The 22,053-nt window shown below is 52.0% G+C and overlaps 1 protein-coding gene across 1 annotated transcript in view; it reads left to right on the forward strand.

Moving 5' to 3' along the window:
• The window catches only part of COL27A1 (collagen type XXVII alpha 1 chain), a 148,955-nt gene that overhangs the window by 109,680 nt on the left and 17,222 nt on the right, over positions 1–22,053 (forward strand). The window contains exons 34-41 of the mRNA XM_082775483.1: positions 251–304; positions 2,163–2,216; positions 2,708–2,761; positions 4,203–4,310; positions 17,497–17,550; positions 17,673–17,780; positions 19,111–19,164; positions 19,469–19,522. Of these exons, the coding sequence (XP_082631609.1) occupies positions 251–304; positions 2,163–2,216; positions 2,708–2,761; positions 4,203–4,310; positions 17,497–17,550; positions 17,673–17,780; positions 19,111–19,164; positions 19,469–19,522 (540 nt within the window). The remainder of the gene's footprint in view (positions 1–250; positions 305–2,162; positions 2,217–2,707; positions 2,762–4,202; positions 4,311–17,496; positions 17,551–17,672; positions 17,781–19,110; positions 19,165–19,468; positions 19,523–22,053) is intronic.

Raw genomic sequence — 22,053 nt, forward strand, 5'->3', positions numbered from 1 at the left:
GTTGGAAGGAGTTACAGAGGAGCCTGGCAGAGGAGGCTGGGGGCGTGAGAGAAGAGCAGAGCCCCCGCAGGGACCAGGCACAAGGGGATGCTGGCTTCTTTGATGCTGCATACCCTGAGCCAGCTCCGGGGAAGTAATTACACTGCAACCAGGGCTGTGCTATCCCAGGAGGGCTCTGCTAAAGGAATTATGCCTTTGATCTTGCTTTCTACTTGGTTACAATGGGTTTTTTCATATTTTTTTTTTCCAGGGACCGCCTGGCTCAATGGGACAACCTGGCCTTGCAGGTGAACCTGGCATGAAGGTAAGAAAAAGCCCTCAGTGCGATTTCTCTGTCAGAGCAGGGAGGTAATAGACACTTTGGTTCCTACAGGGGTGGGTAGCATTGCAGGCTCACCCTCCAGCAGCCAATGTAGACCGCACAATCGATAAAGATAAGGTTAAAAGGAAAAAAATAAATAAACATTTTAACTTCAAGCCCTTGGCTACCAATTCCTGAGCCCCATCACAGCAGGGGAAGCTGTCAGTGCCAGGGACAAGCTATGTCCCAGGGATCTTCTGCCTTGAGCTGAGGAAGGGCCGTGGCAATAAACTTCAGCTCTTTCACAGGTCTAAAAGCTGAGCAGAGAAGCGAGTCCTCGAGACCCAGAGGTCCAGGCAGCTTCTGATGTGAAACAAGAAGAGTCTTAGGAAGGTCTCAAGCGTAAAATACCCTCAGACAAGGTCTTGCCACAGTTTCCAAGCCTCAGCTATGTGGGGACTGAGCTCCTCTAAGGGTTATGGGGGAGGGAGCCCTGCTCCAGGGCCATGAATGCACCTTCTTGTCCACATGGAAAGGCCTATAAAAACCATCTCTTTGTTTGAACAAAATCCCTGTGCAGAGCAGCTCAGAGGGGTTTTTATTTTATTTTGTCCCCCTCTCGGCTTGGTTTGAAGGTCTGCTCCTGTGTGGAGAGCTTGTGAACAGTCTCTGTGTGGGGATTAAATGCAATTTCCTCTTCACTGTTCTTCGCTCCCCACCCCCAGCCCCATCCTATGCCATGTTTTCCTTGGCAAATCTTCTGACACTTCACTGGAGCTACCGTGTCTGTGGCATCCTGATACTGCGCAGCTGTCTCAGCTCCCGTGCTCCCGGCTGCCCCTGCACTGCCATCCCTGGAGCAGGACACGGTGATTTGCACAAGCACCCCTCTGCCCCCTGACAGCACAACTCCTTCCCCTTCTGCCCCTGTCACTGCATTTCATGAGCTCTCTTCCTCGCAAAGCAGTTATCTTGGATGGCACACATGGGAGGCAGCTGCCCCATGTCCCTTGTACCCTCAGAGGGAAATCCCAGCCTCGCAGCCTGTCACCAAGATCCATCTGCCAGCTCCAGACACCTTCAGGTCACTCATTTGGGGCCCATCGAAGATTGTGGATCTTCTCCGCCCTCTGCAGTCATGCTGGGGCTTGGAGAGCAGTTGGCTGTCTCCTCCATGAGACTGGGATGAGATAAGGATAATTTAATTAAAGGGAACAGGAAGAGGAAAAAAAAATAGTGAAGGCTGCGTGGAAGCACAGAGAGGGGAAAAACAATTTATTCTCTACTTCCCATCAAGGAGCAATGTTCAGCCATGTCCCGGGAAATAGGGCCTCGGTACATGTAGCAGTTGTTTGGAAGGACAGACATTTTCATAACAAAAGACAAGAGCCCCCTCTCCCCTTCCCATTTCCCACCCTTTATTGCTGAGTGTGATACCACACGGTATGGGATATCCCTCTGGTCGCGTTAGGCCAGCTGCCCTGGCGATGTCCCCTTCCCATCTCTCACCCACCCCTGGCCTGCTGGCTCTGGGTGAAGTCTTGGTGCTGTGCCAGTACTGCTCACCAAGACACAACACTGGTGTGATACCAGGGCTGTTCTAGCTACGGGTGCAGAGCACAGCGCTGTATGGCTGCTGCAGGGAACGTTACCCCCATCCCAACCCCGCTCCTCCATGCCCTGTCCTGGTGGGTGTCGCTGTTCCAGCCCCCGAGGGGTGCAGGAGGTGCAGGTGATGCCAGCCTTGCAAGATGAAGGTGTTTGTGTGAGCACAGGGACAAAAAGCCAAAATGAGCAGCACAACAGGAAGCACTCCATACTCGTTAACAGCATCTCAATGTCTGTGGTGCCTTCTTTCTAGGGTGATCCTGGCCAGCTGGGAGTTCCTGGAGAGCAAGGCCTCATCGGTCAAAGAGTGAGTACAGTCACCTTCTGCTCGGGCTCCTCTCTTACACCAGATCCCAGAGGCAGCAGGCAGGGCAGCACTGGCTGCTCCGTGCCGCATGGGAGGGAGAAGGGACGGGATGAGTTCATGGACTGAAGCTGGCCATGGCTCTTGTCCCTTTTCGGGACCAAGGTCAGCTGTTAGAGCAGGATGGGGAAGCCCCAGGTGAAATGAGGGCAGACTGAGTCCCCTTTCCAGCACAGGGAAAGAGCTCTTCTCCACAGCTGGGTCTATGGAGAAAAAGCTCAGAACAGAGCAGGAGGCTGAGCTGCTACTCTTGCCCCAGGAAGAGCTCGATCAGCGTTAGGGCATGGGATGGGACACATCAGAAGTGCTGGCCTGGGCTCCTCTTGCTGCAGCCTGACCTGCTGCCATGAATTATCTGCTGAAGGCATTGGGGGGGAGGGGGCAGAAAAAGAGTGTGTGGGCACAGCTTTATGTTGCTTGCTTCTGTCTTGCAGGGAGAACCAGGGCTGGAAGGGGACAGCGGACCACCCGGGCCAGATGGAATCAAGGTAAGATGTGTGATACAAAGGGTCTGCAGCAGGCAGGGCATTCTGGTGCAGCGTGCCCTCGTCTCTGATCCCCTCACTTCTTTGATGGGTTAATTTATTTAGAAATAAGAAGTGAAGATTTTTTTTTTCCTGCAGACACACATAATGGACTCCTCGTGTTTCACTCCTCTACCCACATTTTTGGCATGTGATCAGATCTCCAAAAAGGTCAACTCCTTCAAGATCTAGTTTCCAACAATTTGTCTGTTTTATTTGAGTTTTTACAGATTGAATTTCCAGCTAATCAGGAATTCCTGGGGCTGGCAGGGGAAATCAAGAATTGTCCATCATTATCCCCTGCACCGCTGACCAGAACATTGTTTGCAAGGAGAGAAATCAGATCCCCTTCCTCTTGGCAAGGTCCCAGGTGCTTGCTTAGGGCTTGCATCGCTCTCTTTATCTGACTGCTGTGAGCTTGCTACCTTGCCTTTGGAACAGGACTCCGATTTCTGTCCCTGCACAGCCGGCCTTTCCAAACAGGCCAACAGTTTTGTTCCATGGAAAGAAAAAGCAGCCGGTCCCACAACAATGCACTTTATTGCTTCGCTCTGGTTAAGCTATTTGCCATGTGTCTCTAGTTCTGCTTATCTCTGAGTGCTGGACCAAAAGATTCCCCCTTAAAGACAGTCAAGTTGTCTGTATTCTTTTGCCACCCCGGTTGTCCCCAAGAGCTCTTGAACCAGGCAAGGTTTCCTCGAACTGAACTTGTTTCTGGGTAGCAGAAGGGCCGCTGCTCACTGCTGTAACCCAAAGAGACGTGGCTCTGCTCTAGCACAGCAAAGACTGAGTCCATCGAGGCTGGTTGGTGCACCAGCATGGTGCCGCTCTCAGTACAGAATTGGCCCTTTTGATGATCTCCATGAAACGTGCCATCAGCTATAAGAGCAGACATGGCATGATACCTACTGCTCCAACTGCAAACCCTTCGCAGGGTGAGATAACGCGGTTTTGTAGTGTTCAGTCAAGCCCTGGGCTGCTTCCCGCTGGCAGAAAGAGCCAGGTGGCTGCTCCAGACAAACCTGTCCTATTTAAAATCTTCCAGCATCCTGAGCTCAGGGCTTCTGGGTGAGGCAAGGGAGTCTCTCAGATGTTGTCCGCTGTCTCATTCACGTGGGAGGTTCAGGCCTCATCGCAGGAGAAGCAGAGTTCACATTACCCTGTGTAATGGGGGAGTTCCTTCTCCTCCAGCCAAGAAACTTTAAAAAAAAAATGGTTTTGCTTATTTTTTTAAATTTCAAGTGTATTATGACTCATCCTCATTCATCCTTTTGGTTGCAGGCTCTCTTCCTCCCAGACTCCTGAAATATTAATTATGTGATGTTTTTTTTTACCTTGCGAGAGGCATTTACGGTGATCCGTGCATGGTGTGGGTATGAAAACTCCCACCTTCTCTTTTCCACAGGGAGACAAAGGAGAGCAAGGCCTGGAAGGAGAGAAAGGAGAAAAAGGCACTGAAGGACTGAAGGGAAAAGAAGGGCCTCCTGGATATCCCGGCATCACAGGTGTCCGAGTGAGTCTGAGAAAGCATCCTGCTCACCTCCGCCAGGCGGTCCATGGGTTTCCTGAAGCAGCCAGTGGTCTCTTCCCAGCTGCACTGGCTGTCTGTGTGCGTCACAGCCAGCCAGGTGCACGTCTTGGCCCAGCACAGCTCCTGCACCCTCTCCAGAGGGTCACTGTGATCTGGTTTCCAAATTTTGGTGGTTGCATCTTGCCCCAGAAGGACAGTGATGAATGCTGTGTGCTCTTGTCTAAATCCCCTACGTGCAAGATGACTTCTGCCTTCCTCGTGGCTGAAGCGTGAGCCCAGATGTGCAGTACGGGCATCTTTTGCAGTGAGGGGACAAAAGGAAGTTCGCAGTGTTTTGTCTGGGAGGCTGGATTCCATTTAAACCTTAGCAAGAAAGAAATATGCATTTTTATTTGATTTATTTTTATTTCAAGGACAGCAAATACTGCGGACGTTAGTCCTGCTGTAACAGGACTTGCCATGTTGCAGCAAAACACGTGGGGGCAGACTGAGTGGGAGATGCAGGCACTGAACCAGGACACTGCTTAGGGCAGGAAGTCATCCAAGACATGGCTTGTTGCAAGGGTTGGCGTAAAACATTATTTTTTTTATACACAAAAAAAAGCTGCATCCAGGGGGAGGGTTGGTCTTTGAGACGTGGATCACTTCTTTGGTCTGCTGCAGGCTTTGCGTAGGCTTTGGGACAGCTTGTGCAGCCTGGGCTTGCCTCTCTGCTGCATCTGCCCTGGCTGTCCCAGCTGGCCTCGGCCTGCAGTTTAGGGATTTGCCCTCTGTCACTTAATTTGGGTGATTACTTGATTACTTCTGTTTTTCCCTTCCAAGGTTTCTCCCCTAAATATAGGTAGGAGGAGGAATTAGTAGGAAATGATTTCCGAATCCTCAGGGAATATCCTAGGCTTGTGTGGTTTGTCTGGAGGTCTGATCTCAATGCTATAGGAAACAGAAACATAATTTTGTCTCTGAGACGAGAGCTGCAGGGCCGAGGGAGTAGGGCAGGATCTGGCCTGGGCTCATTCGGTGGTGCCGGGTGCAGGATGGTGCTGCCCAGTGCCAACGGGCTGCTCTGCAACTGAAGCCAGATCTCTCTGCTTGTAAAGGGGAGTTATCAGCCTGACAACATGATTTATATATTCTGATTATTGTGGTGGATCTCAGCTGTCAGAAGCATGGACTCAGAGGCTCATCCTGTGGGGCAATAGCCCAGCAGGTTGGATGCAGCCAGTGCTGCTGGAGGTGCCAGGCTCACCTGGGGCACAAGTTTTGCTGCCTCTGCAGCCAGAGAACAGGTCAGCTCCCACACTGTGCATGCCAGGAGGCGTGCAGGGACCCCGCGTCTGAACGAGGTTGGTGGCAGCTCCTGGAGTCCCTCCTGGGACAAAGGGAGGCTGCAGGGCAGGCAGGTGTCCTTGAGCACGGTGTGGATGCTTGATGCTGGAGTGCATTGTTTCTCTCTTTGGTGATGTTGTGGCTGCTATAAAGGAGAACAGTGTGAGGGGATGGAAGCAGCAAAGGAGCTGGATGTGTGTTGTTTTGGGGCTGAGGTGGTGGTTTGAGCACTGGCTTGACTGGAAAGTGGAAACACTGGCTTAATATGGCAGTCCTGCACCGTAAATACGCAGAACAAGGCTGTAGCCCTGCCCCAAATAAGGCTGCTTCCCCCTGTGCCCACAAGGAGCCCTTGCAGGGTTGGTGCCATCCCGTGGTCCCCAACGTCCCTGCTGCCTCTCAGCACATGGCCCTCCACGTGCTGCTCTTCTGGCTGCTTCACGTGTTGACATTGCGCGCTTCTGAGAACCAATAAAAATACCAAAATCATGCAAAGGCCTTATTAAGTTATAGGGCATAAAATATAGGTTCTCGCAGACTCCATCCCTGCTCTTTGCCAGCATGTCCCTGGGAACATGATGCCGTTTTCTGTTTTATTTATATAAAAAAAATACTCAATAGAGCCAAGATTCCGGCTCATAATCACTCCCCTCTTATTTTTTTATTTTTTTTTTACAGCAGAGTGCTATATTTCCATCTACTATTTTAACGTTTCTTTGTATATCCCCTACGTTGAAATTCGAGCAGACTTTCAGGGACCCACACAGGCTTGAGCCAGCTCTGCCTCCTGCCAAGCGCTTGGCCATTACCTAATGCACAGGCTGGTGTTCCTGTGCTCACCGAGCTAATTCAGAGATGGAAGCCCTCTGACAGAAGTACAAATAATTTTTCTCCTCCCATTTTTTCTTGGAGTTTTTTTATCCTAGCTTCCCATGGAGAGAATGTACAAATATTAGTGGGATCTTCCTCAGGTTTCTGCCAAGGTACAAAATTCATGGACCAGAGACGCAAACCACGAGCAATAACCACAACTTCTCCTTTTCAAGCAAGGATTGGAAGCTGCAATACAAAGTCAAACCATCCTCAGTGAGACAAGCCACACAGGCACAGCCCGCTGCAGAAGGGAGTGATGGACAGAGGCTTTTAAGGCTGCTGGAGAAAGATAGGAGAAAGCACATCAGGAGAAAATCTTGAAGGTATTCACACAAGGGCAAGTGCAAAGGTTGCACCATGTCCAGATCCTGTCCAGGATTTGTGCAGAACTGCCCGGTAGCATGGAAATCGCCTGTGGAAGGTGCAGAGGCACCTGCTCCATGGGGATGAGGCACACGTGCCTTGGGCTTGGGTGTGCTGTGGCTGCGGTGTGTTTACACTTTGCACACGCTGCATCTGGTTTTGTTTAATACAGCCGACGTGACAGCAGTGCTGTGTCCAGTACCCGCTTTAGGTGGTGTTAAGGAGAACTTGTCTTCAGCTCATCCATCTGCAGTAGGGCTGTGCTGGGGCAGTACCCAGGGGTCTCCACCTGTGCTTTGCTGTGGTCTCACCTGGCTCCCCTGCCTTTTCCCTGGGCTAGAGGCAGTGGTTTGTGCTCCAGTGATGCTGAGATATCGTCGTCTGCAGAAGTGACAGGGGAGATGTCCATGCTGTTACTGGAAGAGACGCACAAGGATCTGGCTGCTCCCTGTGCCAACAAATTGACCTGCAGCAGGGAGCATGTTGCTTATCTTCTGCTTCTGGAAGAGGTTCGGGTTAGCTCAAGGAAGCTGACACCCATTCACGGTCTTGGGCACAGAGATGAGCTTCTGCAGCGCCTCGGCTTGGCTCTGTGTTGCTTCTCTGCACCAGTGCTGGAGGGAACCCACATGGCCATGACCTCCAGGAACAGCACCAGCTCTGGGAACACCCTTTTCATCACAGATCCCTGCAGCCACACCGCCTCCTGGAGAATTTTCCCTAACACCAAGGCGATGTTTAGTCTTGTTCTTAGTCTTGCTTATGTCTAAAGGAAAAAGACACTTCAGTATTGTATCTCCTTGACAGATGTAGGAAATGAGGCAGACGAGTGCTCTACAAGGAAGCAGACAAGTGCTCTAAAACAATCCAGCTTTACTGCTGGTACATTCTCAGTCTGTGTTGCACACATGGCCAAGGGAAAGACCTGATGCTGGCAGCTCCCCTGTAGCCCCACAGCAGGTCGAGCTTGGCTGGGCTCGTACAAACTCACACACCACTTGGCAACGGACCAGCAGAAGAGATGGAAGGGGAGAGCAGCGTGTTTGGCCCGTGAAGTCCTACAGCTCCCTGGGAGGGAAGAGGGGACGTCCTGGGGCACCTCCACAGGTGCTAGTGCTGGAGGAGGCAGCAGGGACCTGCTCTGCCCTGCTGGGGCACGCCGAGGAGAGGCTTTCACCGGCAGCTGGTCCCCACGGCAGGGCACAGCCTGGTTTCACTGAGCAAGGCTGTTTTCCAGAGAGCCATCCCGATGCTGATACAGCATTACCGACAGAGCACACCCGCGCTTCCCTGGGTGCTCAGGAAGCATTTTTCAAAGATTGTTAGCTTTAACTTGGCCCGGCCATCTCCAGCGTTAACATATCTGAAAATCGGTTTCCACTGCGGTTTTAAAGCTCAAACAAAAGCAGCAGGGAGGCCCCAGCCAAGTCTCCAGGGGTAGTTTGTACACATTTCAAAGCCAGTGGATTTCAGCAAACAAACCTGGCAGCCGAGATGGGCCATGAGTCTCACAGCTGCGGTTGGCAGGCTCGAGGCAGCTGGAGCCGTGATGCACAAGTATCCTCTGTCTTTTGGTCACTGCGTCCAAGTTCACACTGCTCCGTTCAACTCCGGGTCCTGCTCCTGCCAGTTGTCCCTCTGGTAGTGAGCGAGGAGTCAGAGCATCTGAAACACCAACGTACAGCCGAGTGCAGGATCCAGCTGAGGTTTCAGAAATCCATCCGAGATGTGCATCTGTTGTCCTACCTGTCATCTCCTCCCGGTGGTTTCCTACTTCTTCTAACACAAACTCGTTGCTGTCACTCGATCTTGACTCTTCTGGACTTGACTAATTGATCTCTAGTTGGCTCATGTGAGCCGCAAGGAGCTGGGAACCTCTTCCCCTTGCAGAGCACCACTTTGGGCATCTCCAATCAGGCTGGAGGTGCAGGTCCCAGGCTGACAGCACGGGGAGCAGTTTTTCCTCCGGGGAGGAGAGCAGGAGGAGGCCGTACCTCTGCAGTTTGTGAGCAGAATGGGAGTGGAACAGCCCTTCAACCCCAGCTGTCCTGTAGCAATGCAAGTGTCACGCAAGCTCACGAAAATAAAAAGCTAATTCATCGTAACTGGTAATTGTATGAGGGGACATTGCCATCGAGTCTGAAATACCTGAACATTTTTAGAGAGTAATGTGTCTATACAGAGGATCCAGCTGCCAGTCAGTCCCGTTCTCCACTACAGAGGATGGAAGGAACCGAAGGTTGAAGTCAGGGTGTTCAGCCACCCAGCTGGGCACACAGCAGGGTCACAGAGGGTGACCCCTCCTGGCAGTGCTCCCTTCCAGCCCCCGTCCAGCCCTTCCCGTGGAGGACGACCGGCCCGCGGTGCCGGAGCGCAGGGCCCGGGCCAGTTGGCAGGTGGCAGGCCGTGGCTTTCCAGCTGCTCTCCGTGGCTGCGCGCTGCGGTTTTCGTAACGCGCTGGTTGTCATACAAGGCAGACATCTGATAGCAAGGCTTTTACAGTTCCAGGAAAGCAATTGGAGAGCCTGTAGGTAATGAAATACAACAAGCACAGAAACAAGAAAATCCCTCATTGTTCAGCAAAACTGGGAGCTGAGCTCTTTTCTTTTTCCACTTCCTTTTTAACCTGAAATCCTATCTGCAGTGTCATTCAAGCCACGTCAGGACATGGAAAGCTTTGAGCCAGCTGCTTCAGTGGCAGGAATGGCCATAAACAATGACATCAGAGAAGGTCTGGCTGCCTGTGCCGGCCCTGCTGCCTGGTGCAGATGTGCACCGCCAGGCCCAAAGAGCTCTAGGGCCTTGGTGAGTCCTTTTGCTCCGGTGTGACAAGGTCAGAGTCCTTTTGTTTGCTCTCCCAGAGGGTAGAGTAACAGGACTGGGCAAGAGTGAAGACCTGAGAAGGTGTTCGGAGGGAACTCAATGTGCTTTGAAAAGGGCAAAGCCACTCGCCTGAGAAATGAGAGAACTCGTGGCTCTTGGCTCCAGCACCATGGTCCCAGCCACGTCTCCCCAGAGCAGCGGCAACTCCACACGCAGCCTTGGGTGGTGTCCCGAGGACAGCATCCTTCCCATCGACTTACACCCAATGTTCCTGTCCTTTTTCCATCATCTACAAGCCAAAATCTTGAAGCAGAAGGAAGACATGCTGGTCGGGGAAGACCTTGTGCTCTGAGCTCACATGTTCTCTCCAGTGACACCACGCCGTGGTCACAGCCGCGCTGGGGCTGGTTTCTGGGCTCTGTTATAGCAGCACTGGGCAGGAGCTAATTCCCATCTGCCACACTGCTCTGTTATAGAGCTGTCCAAACATCACTTACAGCAACGTTTGTCCCAAAGCGTTTTTTGTTTGTTTTTTTTTTTTTTTTTTTCGCTCTTTGTTCTTTTCTGTTTCCTGCCCCTGAAAACATAATTCAAAGGTTTTCTGCAACAAAGCGCCTCGCTGCTGCATCCAGCCATTCAGTCGAGCACAAGAGCTCAGCGACAGCTGGCAACACCACAGCACTGCCATGGCACTTGGCTCAAGAGAGCACTGGGGCTGCCGAGGGACAGTCCCGGAGTCACTTCTGGTTTCAATCTCAGTTGTCCATGCAGGAATCCGTGCCTTTTTTTTTTTTAATATATAATAATGTGCTGAGCTGTTGTTTCCTGGACAAGCTGTTTGTGCCCTGATGGATGGGTTGGGTGTGGAGCCCTTGCTGCAGGAGCTCCCTGAGGATGTGGGGTTGCCCTCTGGCTGAGCAGCAGGCCCAGGATGATGCAGGAGGTCGGTGGCAGAGGCCAAAGGGGATCAGGAGTCTCCCAGCACCATTCCTGTGCCCTTTGCATTGTCTCAGCGTGGGCTGTGCTGGCCCACAGGCTCTGGGTGCAATGCTGCAGCAGCTGAGTGTCTCTGGGGCTTGTGCATGACCCAGCTCCCAAGGCACAGCCACGGCCTCCATGCAAGAGGAGGGGACGCAGCGGGACGTGCTTCTCCTGCCTGTCCCTTCCAGTCCCTACAGCGCCAGTTCCTTTGCTGGAGCAAAGCTTCTGTAGCTGGAGGTGCTGTGCTTGGCCGTGGCGTGTCATTGTTTAACAGCCTTGGAGCCGCTGAGTGTCATTCCTCGTGTGGACAAACATCCAGCAGAGCCATAAGCAAGTATTGGCCTTGCAGCAAAAATCAAAGGGGAATAGGGTTGCTTAGGAGTGAAGTCAAACGTGCTTGAGCCCTTTGCTTTGGCTAGGGCTGGAGCAAGGGTCAGGGTGAGTGGCTCTGCGTGGCTGCAGCCCCCAGGTTCTCCTTCCCCTTCTGGAAGGGATGCTGTGACCCCCGGGCAGCTCTGCCCTCCGTGCAGTCCTTGTCCTTCATAATCACTGCCCTCTGTGCACTCCTTTTCCCTCAGTACTCACGGCATCTCCAATGGCCCCAGGTTCAGCTGCTTCTGCCGCAGTCTAAACATCCCATTTTAGGGGAAGGTACGTGCTGGATTTTGTTGTTTGGGAGCTTTTATTGCTTTTTTTTTACCCTCATCTGCTATTCTGGTGTCCGTGACTCAGCCCACCCGATGCACTGAGTCCCCTGGAGCAGACCGCAGCCCCCCGGGGAGCCGGGCACCCCGCGGTGCGTGGGGACTCGCTGCCTGCAGCCCCGGGGCCGTTGGTCCTCGCCGCACGCCGGCCAGCGCTGCTCGGTCCCTGCCGCTCGGGAAGGCAGGCTGATCCCAGCTGGTCTTCGTTTAGAGTTAATAGGAGTTGAAATGAGCCAGAATTTGAAATAAATCCCGTTGACTTGGCACGGTTTCTTTCCTGACTCAGACGAAGGAGACGCGCTTTCTGTGCAGTTACTCCAAGATTCCCCTCCTTATTGCGAGAGAGGATTTCGTTCCCCTCCTCTTCCACAACCCCAGGGCGTTCGTGTCCTTCAGAAGGAAGATGTTAACCCCTAGTGCTTGCAGGAGAAAAGAAAGACCCGAGCAGTGCTTATTAGTGCAAGTAGGAGTTGTACTGCCGGAGCGCTCTCTCTATTGCTTTCTTCCCAGTTGGCAGCCTCCAGAAGTGGCCAATTCTTTGGAGCGTTTTGGTGTCATCTTGTGGGAAAGCTTCCCAGATCCATGGTGCTGAGGGCTTGCACTTCTCCTGCGCCTCCCACCCATCATTGAGCCACCTTTGGGTAGCACCTTTGTCTCGTGTGCTGCCTTAGAGATGAGGAAATAGGGAAGGAAGAAAAAAAAAGGAGAAAAAGAGAAATTCCCAGAAACAACAACTCAGTGGCAGTTCAGAGCAATCAGGCCAAACCAGAGTGGCTCAGAGCACACCGCACTGCTCCCCATGCAATTCTCTTTGCTGCCTTGCACTGTGAAACTGCTTACGCTGCTTAGAAGAGATGAGTCAAATAGACATCCCCATCCACAAAACCAAAGCTGCATATTTCAGAGCGACATTGCCTGCAGATAAGGACTTGCTCTAGAGCAGGGAGTTTGGGATACAAGGTTTAGTTTTGGATTCCACACTTCAAGCTGAGGAACTCAACTGAAAAGGAAGTCATAGCGGTGCTTGCAGTAGTTTTTCCATCTGAGATCTTTTTGTAGGGTTTCCCAGTTTGCGTTTTCTTTGAATCCAGCCAGCCAGCTCTACCTGCGCTCACCACTTGGGTTCCCACAGGCAGCCCAAGAGCCCGTTGCTTCCCAGTGATACCAGCAAAACCCTCTGAACCTTACAGTACAATCAGGTCTTTCTTCTCAAGAACAGTTGAGTCTTTCTTCTTTCCCAAACCCATGCAGGAGCTACTGCCGTGTCTCCTCCCCTTGCAAACTACTGCTAGGCAGAGAGATTAGGAAATGTGTTTCTTATAAATCCAAAACATTTATGTCTTCAAATGCCCGGCCCCAATAATCCCACTAATTTCCTGAGTGCTTGTGAGCTGTCCTCTATGGGGGGAGGCTTCTCTCGATCAAAGTTTATTAAGTAGAGGTTCTCATATGGAGACGTTGCTGAGCAGTAGGAAATGATATGGGGCTTTTTCATTTCCCTTTAAATGAGCTGGCTGGCTGGGCCTTGAACAATATGGGCATGGTCATCCTACGCTTCATGCTTACTACCCCTACTGCTGCTTTAGCTTTTCTGCCCTTCAAGCTTCCAGTGCCTCAAACTAGCACCGTTTTTTCCATCACCATGGGCACTTTCTTCTCTTTACTCCCTGGCTGCATTCTGGTTCTTCTTTTTCTTCCTGCCTCACTTTTGGAAGAGGAGAGTGACCTCAGACTCCCTTTACTGACACCCAAAACACCCGAAAACATGCTCCATGGCAGTCATGTAGTCCTGAACCTGCCTGAGACAGGATTTGGGAAGCTGTCTCGCCAGGTGCTGTGTCCTCCTAGAGCTTCCCTCCTGTGCCATGCTTCAAGCCTGCAGGAAAAGAAGAAAGTTGTCCTCTGAAGTGCCAAGAGCCACGGTCTCCTTGAGGCCAACCAGGCTGGGGAGTCTCAGAAACCACGTCCCGAGGCCTGGTGCATGCAGAGCGGAGCATCGCTACGTGCGGGGGAAGCCTGGGGCTGCACCGTAAGCTTGTTTGCCCTGCTTGGGGCAGATATCCCTGCAGTTCAGCTTCCTCAGTGAGGTTTTCTGGACACCTCTGCTTTCCTTACAAACGTATCGATCTGCATTGGACAATAAACCATCCACGTCTCTCCCATACGGGAATATCTAACGCTGAAGAAATCTTAAAAAATTGGCTCCTTACTGAAGCTGGCAATGAAATTTTAAACAAACTAGACCTAAGATGAACATTTTTGCTTTCCTGGGATATTTTGGCATACTTGAAGTCATGAAAAACTTGTAAAAACTGCTGCTTTCTGCTGTCCCTGGTCACAAATACCACCATCTTCTGAAGATACCGATGTGTTTCTCCAGTGACGGGCACAGTGTGTAAAGAGAAATGGCCATTTAAAAATAATGCTGCTCCCAGAAGAAGCTTGGAAAGATTTGTTTCTTCAGAAAACCAGTGACCCAAAGCATACAACAAAATGTGTACAAACCCCAAGAATAAACATGTCAAGCGTTCAGTGTCTTGGCACACTAACCCAACTGATTTGTATCTAGGAAAAAAGAACCTGGAATGAATTATTGTTATGTATCATCTTTTCTGCATTTCTACCCCTTGTTGCTCTCTCTGCTAAAGGCAGCAGGAAGCCTGGAAACTTCACAGTGCAACGGAAAAGGTACCAAATGGTGCTGGGTTGCTGATGGATTTTGGAGACTCTGCATGAAGTGTCAATCCCGCTGAATTTGATTTATCAATTGATTTATTTTTTCCTGTTCTGGCCCCATTTTTTTCATCCCTGGACAGATGAATCAAAAGAACAGGGAGAAAGAAAACCTGACCTTTTTTTGAAGGCAACCAAAGTTGGTGCTGGGCTGGTTATTGCCCGTGTGACACGTGGCATGTGGTGGCACGGTGACTTCTTGGAGCTGTGCAAACCGCTGCATGTGTGCCCTGCGAACTTCTGGGACCGCACCAAGCAGCAACCGCATCTGGAGCATCACAAGGAGAGATACCACATAGCTGGGAACCCCAGACAAATGCAGGACTGCCTCTAAACTCATCTGGGCAACATTCCTGCGCAGTTGGAGAAAGCACATCCAGGAAAATGAGCCATATGGTAGGCTTCCCGCGCACCAGCACAGCTCCGCTGGCCAAAGTCCTAGAAAGCGCGCTGGTGGAGCCCAGAAACATCCCTCGCTGATAGAGCTCGCTCCGCTCGAGGAGGTGGCTGAGGCTGCAAGATCCAAGCCACGTCTCGGCTGCCGGCACTGCCAGCGTGGTTTGACCCATTTATTTACCCCGGCGATGCTTTTAACTGGCCAACAAGGGCTAGCACAGCGAGGGAGCCTGAAAGGAAGGGCTCTGTGGTTTACCGCGAGTCACTGCTGGTCGCTCAGCTATCGCTGACAGGAGGTGGAGATGCTGCCAAGTTTTGTTCTCCAGCGATGGAGAAGGAGCCGCACCCCGGCTGAAGGGCTCGGGAGAGCCTCCAGGAGTGGATGAACATCGCTGCTCACCCAGGCTGGTGCATCAGGAGGGGAAAAGACAGCCCAGGAAGATTTCAGAGCCTGTATCTGTATCCCAACATGGAAAGATGAGCTGACGGAGCCCAGAGAGAGTGAGACCCTGTCTGAGCACTGCACAGTCTTCTATGGGTCGATTTATTTTTGTGCATAGGCCTTGGGCTGTCAAAGTGGGGTTTGGTTTGTGTTTTTTTTTCCCTCCTCTCTTAAATGACTTTGGCCCTGTAGCTGCAGTGCATGACTGTGGCATGAACTTGGATGCTGGCAGATTTCAGGAGTGATGTGGGAATTTTGTTTCTCGTTAGGGAAGAGTTAAGACCCAAACCCATCTTCTCAAAAAGCAAAGACATTTTTTGGGTGCAGGGCAGAAGCACTTTTCAGTCATTGCTTCCATGGGAGATGTGTCCAGGTGGGGGGATCAGGCTCTACATCCTGCTCCTGTGATGTCGCTGTGGGACGTCTGCATTTTTCGCAAACCCTGTAACACATCCTCGTCCTGGGGAGGCAAACACAAGTAGCATGGAAGTATTTGTTTCAAGAGATTTCACATCACAGCAATTCAGGAGCACGTCTCAGCGTGCAAAATGACTCTGCTGGAGAAGATCGACAGCTTGGCCCTCACCAGGGCCAGGAACAGATTTAGCTTCAAACGTCCTTTCTCCAATTTGCAAGAAATATCCACTGCCCAAACTTCCAAAAGATCTTAGAGCACAGCCCAGGGAGACCGATGGAAAAAAAATTATTATGCAACTAATTGGAAATCCCAGTTGTGTCTTTGTTCATTCAGGTCTTGTTTTGACAGTAAACTTTTGTGAGTGGTACCACTGTTCCCTCTCCCAGTTTTCAAGCCACTAGGCATCGCAGTGTTCCTGCAGAGCAGGGTCTGTGAGCGTTCACATTGCTTTGCTGTGCCTCCAAGCACCGACACGTGGGGAAGCTGAGCGCCCTGGTACCCTGGCAGGGGTTGGGTTGGCTGGGTAGGGGTGGCCACTTCCCAGTCGGATGCTTTTGTTGGCGAGAATTTCTTTGTACTCCTGTCAAAAGTGTACATCGCGGGGTGACGCCAGGGCCTTGTCACCCACAATTCATCGCCTGTTGCGGCTGGGCAGCGTCTGTGGGAAACTAATCCCCAAAGTGCTCTCTGGGGAAGTGGCAGCACAAAACAGCCAACAAAAGCCCCGAGCAGACTGGAGAGGCAACAGACCAGGACCCATGAAGTCCTCGCAGAGACTCGTCCTTTGTGAAGCTCTGAGAGTGCTGGCAAGGTGGGCTCTTGAAATGTTTGACTTATTTAAACGGAGCTGTTCCCTCGGGGACAGTGAAGAGCTGCCACGATTCTTCAGGGCTATAATAAGCCTGAATTGCTCCTTTGTGTTAAGAGCAGGCACTCAGGAGGCCCGTGTTTGAGATCAGAGTGAAAACCCTCAGACATGGCCAGCTTTCCAAGTAGCTTTTGTTCACCTGAGAGACCAATGCTGTCCTGCAGCATCAACAGGGGTGCAAACGATACCTCCTTAACGGGGCAGGGGAGAGATGCTGTGCTGGTGTGTGGATGCTTCTGAAAAGCACATGGCAGCTGCCAAGAAGTCTGAGTTATTTTCTTCAGTGATACTTCTGCTCATTTCTGTCAAGTCCAAAATATGTTGTCTGCCTTGCAGCCAACGGGGTCAAACATTGAAAAAATAATTTCCCTGGGCTCCCCAAGGAGAGTGTGCTATACTTAGCTGCTCGTCACCGCTAATTTCGGTTTGTGTGTGTGCGAGGACAGCTGGTGGGGTGTGCTGCACGTGAGACACCCACGGAGGGGCACAGAGCAGGGCAGCATTTCTGTCTGTCCTTGCTGTGGCTCCCACCTGAAGTGCTGCATCCCCGTGCATTTCTCGGTGCCTGACCAGCACGCTGTGGTTTCTGTGTGCCGTTCCTTGCAGGGATAGTAACACGGGGAGATGGTTTCTGCATCGTGACCTGCGTATGGCAGGTAGATAGAAAATGAAACAAGCGTCTGTTTTGTCAATGTGAAGATAAAGAGGATTGCTGCTGAAGCAGTGGTTTCACTGCCATTGTTCTAAAACCCTCTAAAAAGTATTGATATCCAATTTGGTGCTTCAGCTGATGGTGAGGGAAATGACCCTTTGTGCAGCAGGGGCAGGTACCAGTTTTCAGTTCATTGGATGCTTCAAGGAGCACTGCTGAGATTCCCCTTCCAGGCCCTCGAGGACGGACGGACACACCAGGCAGTGGTTTGCCATCCCCTGCCTGTCCTTGCCATGTGGGGTGAAGATGAAATCCACCGCCTTTCTGCCCTGCTGCTCTGTGCTCGCTGGGCACAGGGGTCCGTGTCCACGTGCAGGAGCAGCTGAAGAAGAAACATGGCCACACTCCTGCCGAGCACCTGGGAATTGTGCCCGTGACTGCCTCACCTCCTTGTTGGCTCCCTTGGGAATGGGATGGGATGGGAGAGGATGCTGTCAGGGTTGCAGGCACCAGGAAAATGAAATGAGGACCTGGTTGGGACGGGATTTCTCTGCTTTCCCATTCCAACAGCTTTTTAAATCTTTCCTAGGGACCAGAAGGGAAACCAGGAAAACAGGGGGAAAAAGGCAAGCCTGGCCAGAAGGTAAGAACATCTCACACTGATAACCTTGCCTCCTCTGGATCTCCCTTTTCTTTGCTCCTCTTTGATATTTATCTGCACAAGCTGTTTTGTCCTGCATTAATGTCTGTGCCTTTGTTCTGCAGGGCAGCAAGGGCTACCAGGGGCAGCTCGGCGAGACAGGAGCTCCAGGGAAGGAGGGGCCGAAGGGGAACCAAGGCCCTAAAGGATCCCGAGGTACCCTGGGACCTATGGTGAGAAGAGCTCTGCAGATGGTTGAACACAACACGCAGAAACGTGACTGTGCTGGGCACGAGCCCACACAAAGCCCAACAAGGGCTCCAGAGCAGGGAGAGTGAAATGATGCTAGATGGGTTAAATTGACCAAAAGAGCTTAATGATTGCTCTGAGCAGCAGAGGAGACTCCACAGTGGTGGTGGTGCCCGTGAGCCCAGCTCACATTGCAGCATGGCACTTCTTTACAAGTCCCTAGACGAGCTGAAGTATTGGGGATTTTTTCTTGAGAAGGGAGTGAGCTGATAAGCTATTTTTTGCTAAGATCTTTCCCTTTGAGACTGCACACTCATGGTAAGAGCCGCTTCCAAGTCAAACTGTGTTGTTAAAAGGAACTCTGCCTTGGACTTCTGCCCCACTTCTACACCCACTCTTGATATAGTTATCTAAAACACTTACAGCAAGAAGAAATACAGCATGGGAAAGGGTTTGAGTTGGGGCTTGAAGGTAAGGTTTTCAGAGAGAACAGCTCTGTGGCAGAGAGGGAAGAAAGTTAATTTGCTTTAGGAACGTGAGACAAGCAGGTGTGGTCAGCAGCAGTAAGTAACGAGCACCTCCTCACACGTGGCAGGCTGGTAAGCAAACTCATTGCAATTTTATTTGGTAGAACTTAGTGAAAGAGCAGGAATTATTTATGAACCGGGAATCGCGGTGATGTTTCAGAACAGTAGCAAATGAGTGATGGAATAAGGGTTCTGTGGACAGTGTTTTCCTGTGTCAAAAATTATGGCCTCCCCATATATCCTCCCTTAGATTCGTTGGCAAAGCCTCCGTGGATTATTTCACAAGGAAGCTGAGCAGTGTCCGAGCAGTGTGTTGGGCTGAGCACGTCTCTGCAGTCTGTCCTGAGGAAAGAGCTTCCTTCCACACTAAATGGGATTATCTGGGAAGGTTGCTCTTCACTTTAACCTGATGATCTGGTTAAAACCCTTTTGTGCAGATTGATAGAGATGCAATGAACAGCTTTTGCAATGCCCTCAGCACAACCCAGAAAACTCCCTTCCCGGCCTCAGAACCCACACCGAAAGGTTTCCTCCCTGCAGTTTAGGATTAGGTCATGCGTGAGGAGGGTCTCGCTGGTGGACTTCCTAGCACAAAGCCAATTTGGGTATAAAGAGAGGGCATTTCAGATGGCTGCAGCAATGCTCCCCAGCGGCCAGGGGAGAGGGTGGCCGTGCTGAAATGCTCCCTTGCTGTGCTGAGCTTTGCTTTGTGCAGCCTGGTGTGTCCTCCTGCTGCGGCTGCACCCGCGGGCTGCTCTCATGGTGCTTTCTGTGCTTGTCTCTCCAGGGTGCTCCAGGAAGGATGGGTGCTCAGGGGGAGCCCGGCTTGAAGGGTTACCAGGTAAGGTTTTTATTTTCATCCTCTGGCTTCCAGCTCTTCTGAGCTGTAACAAAACTGCCACTGCAGCACGTGGCTATGACTTACTTCTGATCTGAAGTTGGGTTTGGTTTAGTTGTTTTTCTAGTGTCTGTTTGCACCGTGTCAGCTTCTCCAGATCCAGCCTGTTCATCTCTGCCATGACCTGCGTGTGCCTCCACAGCTGGGGTGCACAGTAAAGGGCTTGTGCGAGCTGTCAGGAAACCAGGCAGGACCTTTGGTCCAGCAGCTCTCTCCTGTCTCCTCACTTGCTGTCTGCTCTCCACAGGGACACGCAGGACCACCAGGGCCAATTGGACCACCGGGGCCAAAGGGGGAGAAGGTAAGCTGGCGGTGTAGCCATCCGGTCTGTCATAAACATGAGCCAGCGCTGCTCTGCTGCTGCAGCATCAGTTACGGCCTCAGCACCAACGCTCAGCCCCAGGAGGCCTGCACAGCGCAGTCACACAGGCCACAGGGACAATGGTCATACCCTGCAGCAGAAACGCAAGCTGTGTTCTTGACAGAGGCTCGTGCTATAGCCATCTTCAGCAGGAACAGCACTAGGATTGCTGTGTCTCAAAGCTCGTGCACCTCCAGCCCACCCATGCTAAGATGAGGTTATCGAAGCGGGGCAGAACCGGTCTCCATCACCCTTGCCCTGTTTCCCTCCTCGCTGCCGTGGGCCGAGGGCTCTGACTCAGCCCAGCTGCGGCGAGGGGGCTCGGCGAGGGGTGCTGGGCTGACTCAGAGCCCTCTTTCCCTTTCCCCGTGCATTTTTCCCCTTCTGCTGAGTCAGCGCGGCCGTAACCAGTTCAGGCTGGAGAAGTGACTCACGCCTTAATGGTTTCCTGCCGGTGGGGCTGGCTGCCGTGCTCCCAGGCCAACCCAGCTGGCTCTGGCCCTGCTCTCGGTGCCGCTGGAGCCCCTCACGTGCCTGCAGTAGCAGCGGTGATGCTCCCTCCCCTAGCACAGGGAGGGAAGTGGTGGTGATTGGGAACGGGCAGCCGTGGGGTCCCAGCAAAGAGGAAAGATGTGCAAACTCCTTCTGCTCCTTTCCGTGTGTGGCTGCAGATGTGTGCCTGCAAGCAGGAGCTTCATTGCTTGTAAAAGGAGTTCGTGGGACTCGGGGCAGAGATCCCGAGGCCACGTCCGTGCTGGGCTTTTGAGTGCATCATTTCAGTGTCAGGACACCCTGTTCGTGCTGCTCCTCTCACTCTGCCTGCAGGCTCCTCACGCTGGTGGCCAGGAGCTTTTGTGCTCCACCAACAAACCTCCCGTGTCTCAGAAACGCTGCAGTTCCTGCTGCTCTTTCTCTCCTCTCCTGCTGCTGTCACACCCGTGGCACAGCAGCAGCTGGTGATGCTCCTGCTGCTCAGCACCTCCATCGCTGCCTTGCTGCATTTCCACCCTCTGCACTCTCCAGTGCAGCCTGGCCAGAGGTTTCTCACAGTCTCTCTGCTGAAACTTGAGCAACCGGGCAAAACACTGGGAGCTGTGGCAACCAAGAGCAAAACTGCCACTGGCTTTAGAACAGGAGGAGTAACAGATGTGCAGACAGGTATCTCTGTTGAAATTGTTACTGCTGATTTTTTTTAAATCTCTCCACATTTAAATTTGCCATCTTGAAAGCTCCCATCACCCCAAATCATTAATTTGAAGTGCTTGGTAAGCTGTCTCCCCTTCACTAGCGCTGCTGTGACAGAGCTGCCTGTGTCCCTCTGCTCACCCAGCTGCAAGGAAACTTCACAGCCTGCAGCTCCTCGGAGATAGCACGGATCTTGTGTGGTCAGAGCGCAACAACGCTGTGCAATAGCTTAACCATGGAGGATAAAATGGACTCTAATTGCAAGTATCCAAGCTGAAGCCTGGCAAAAAACTCCAAAGCATCTCATGCATCTGCTGAGAACAGTAAGGCCTGTTAATGACCACGGAGAGCCAGGTCCTGCTCACACCGTCCCTGACGGACAGCAGGTCTGCTGGCACGCTGCAGGGAGAGCCCAGCCTCGTCTGCTCAGTCTCCAGCATTGTTTCCTGCAGCACCCAGGTTCTCCACAAAACCTGCATCTCAGTCTTCTTATCCATCCTTCCTTCTTATCTCCTAAGAGTTGCCTGGACCTCAGCCCGAGGACAGACAGATTCCTCCCCTCCAGACGTCTGTAACCTCGCGCACGCGTGCGCATGTTAAAATGGAAGCCTGGAGCTGGGAACGGAAGAAGAAACAAAAGTGGGACCGTGGCTGTTCTGTGAGCTTTAAGCCGTGTGGTAGATGTAGGTTTGCTGAAGAAAGAGGATACAGGATGGTGGGGAAGGCCTTCCCTCCTGCAGAGCAGAAGGTGGAGTGGTGAGAGGCATTACTGTGAGTCCAGCTCCGCTGTGCCATCCCAGCCAGCTACTCTGCTGTGTTTAATACGTTTACAGCTCCTCAAAGAGGCCTTGCTCAGAGCAGACGCCTGCACTTGGCAGCTGCTTAAAGCAGTCCAGATGGGATCCTTTTAAAAATTACAAACTGGTGTATCTCACTTTGGGAAAGGAGCCAACAACAACAAGCCTTCCCTTCTTCTCCATGCATTTTCCATTTGTATCCCAACATGTTTACTTTGCTGCCCTTTACTCTAACTTCTTTTCACTGCAACTTTCCAAAGAATTAGTGCAGACCTTTCATCTCCCTCTCGAGCAGCTGAGGCATCAGGAAGTCCTGGAGGAGCTCAGTCTCGCAGTCCTAGAGCTCACCAGTCCTGCAGGATTTTCTCAGAAGACAAAGGACAAAGTGGCAATAAGACACAAAACTTCAGAGAGAAGGTCTGTGAGTCCTGATGCTCTTCAGAGCTCCCCAGAGCTGTAAGCTTTCTTTGTGTTCATCACACCCCTCTC

This window comes from Aythya marila (assembly GCF_965140915.1).
Source record: "Aythya marila genome assembly, chromosome: 19".
Taxonomy (NCBI): domain Eukaryota; kingdom Metazoa; phylum Chordata; class Aves; order Anseriformes; family Anatidae; genus Aythya; species Aythya marila.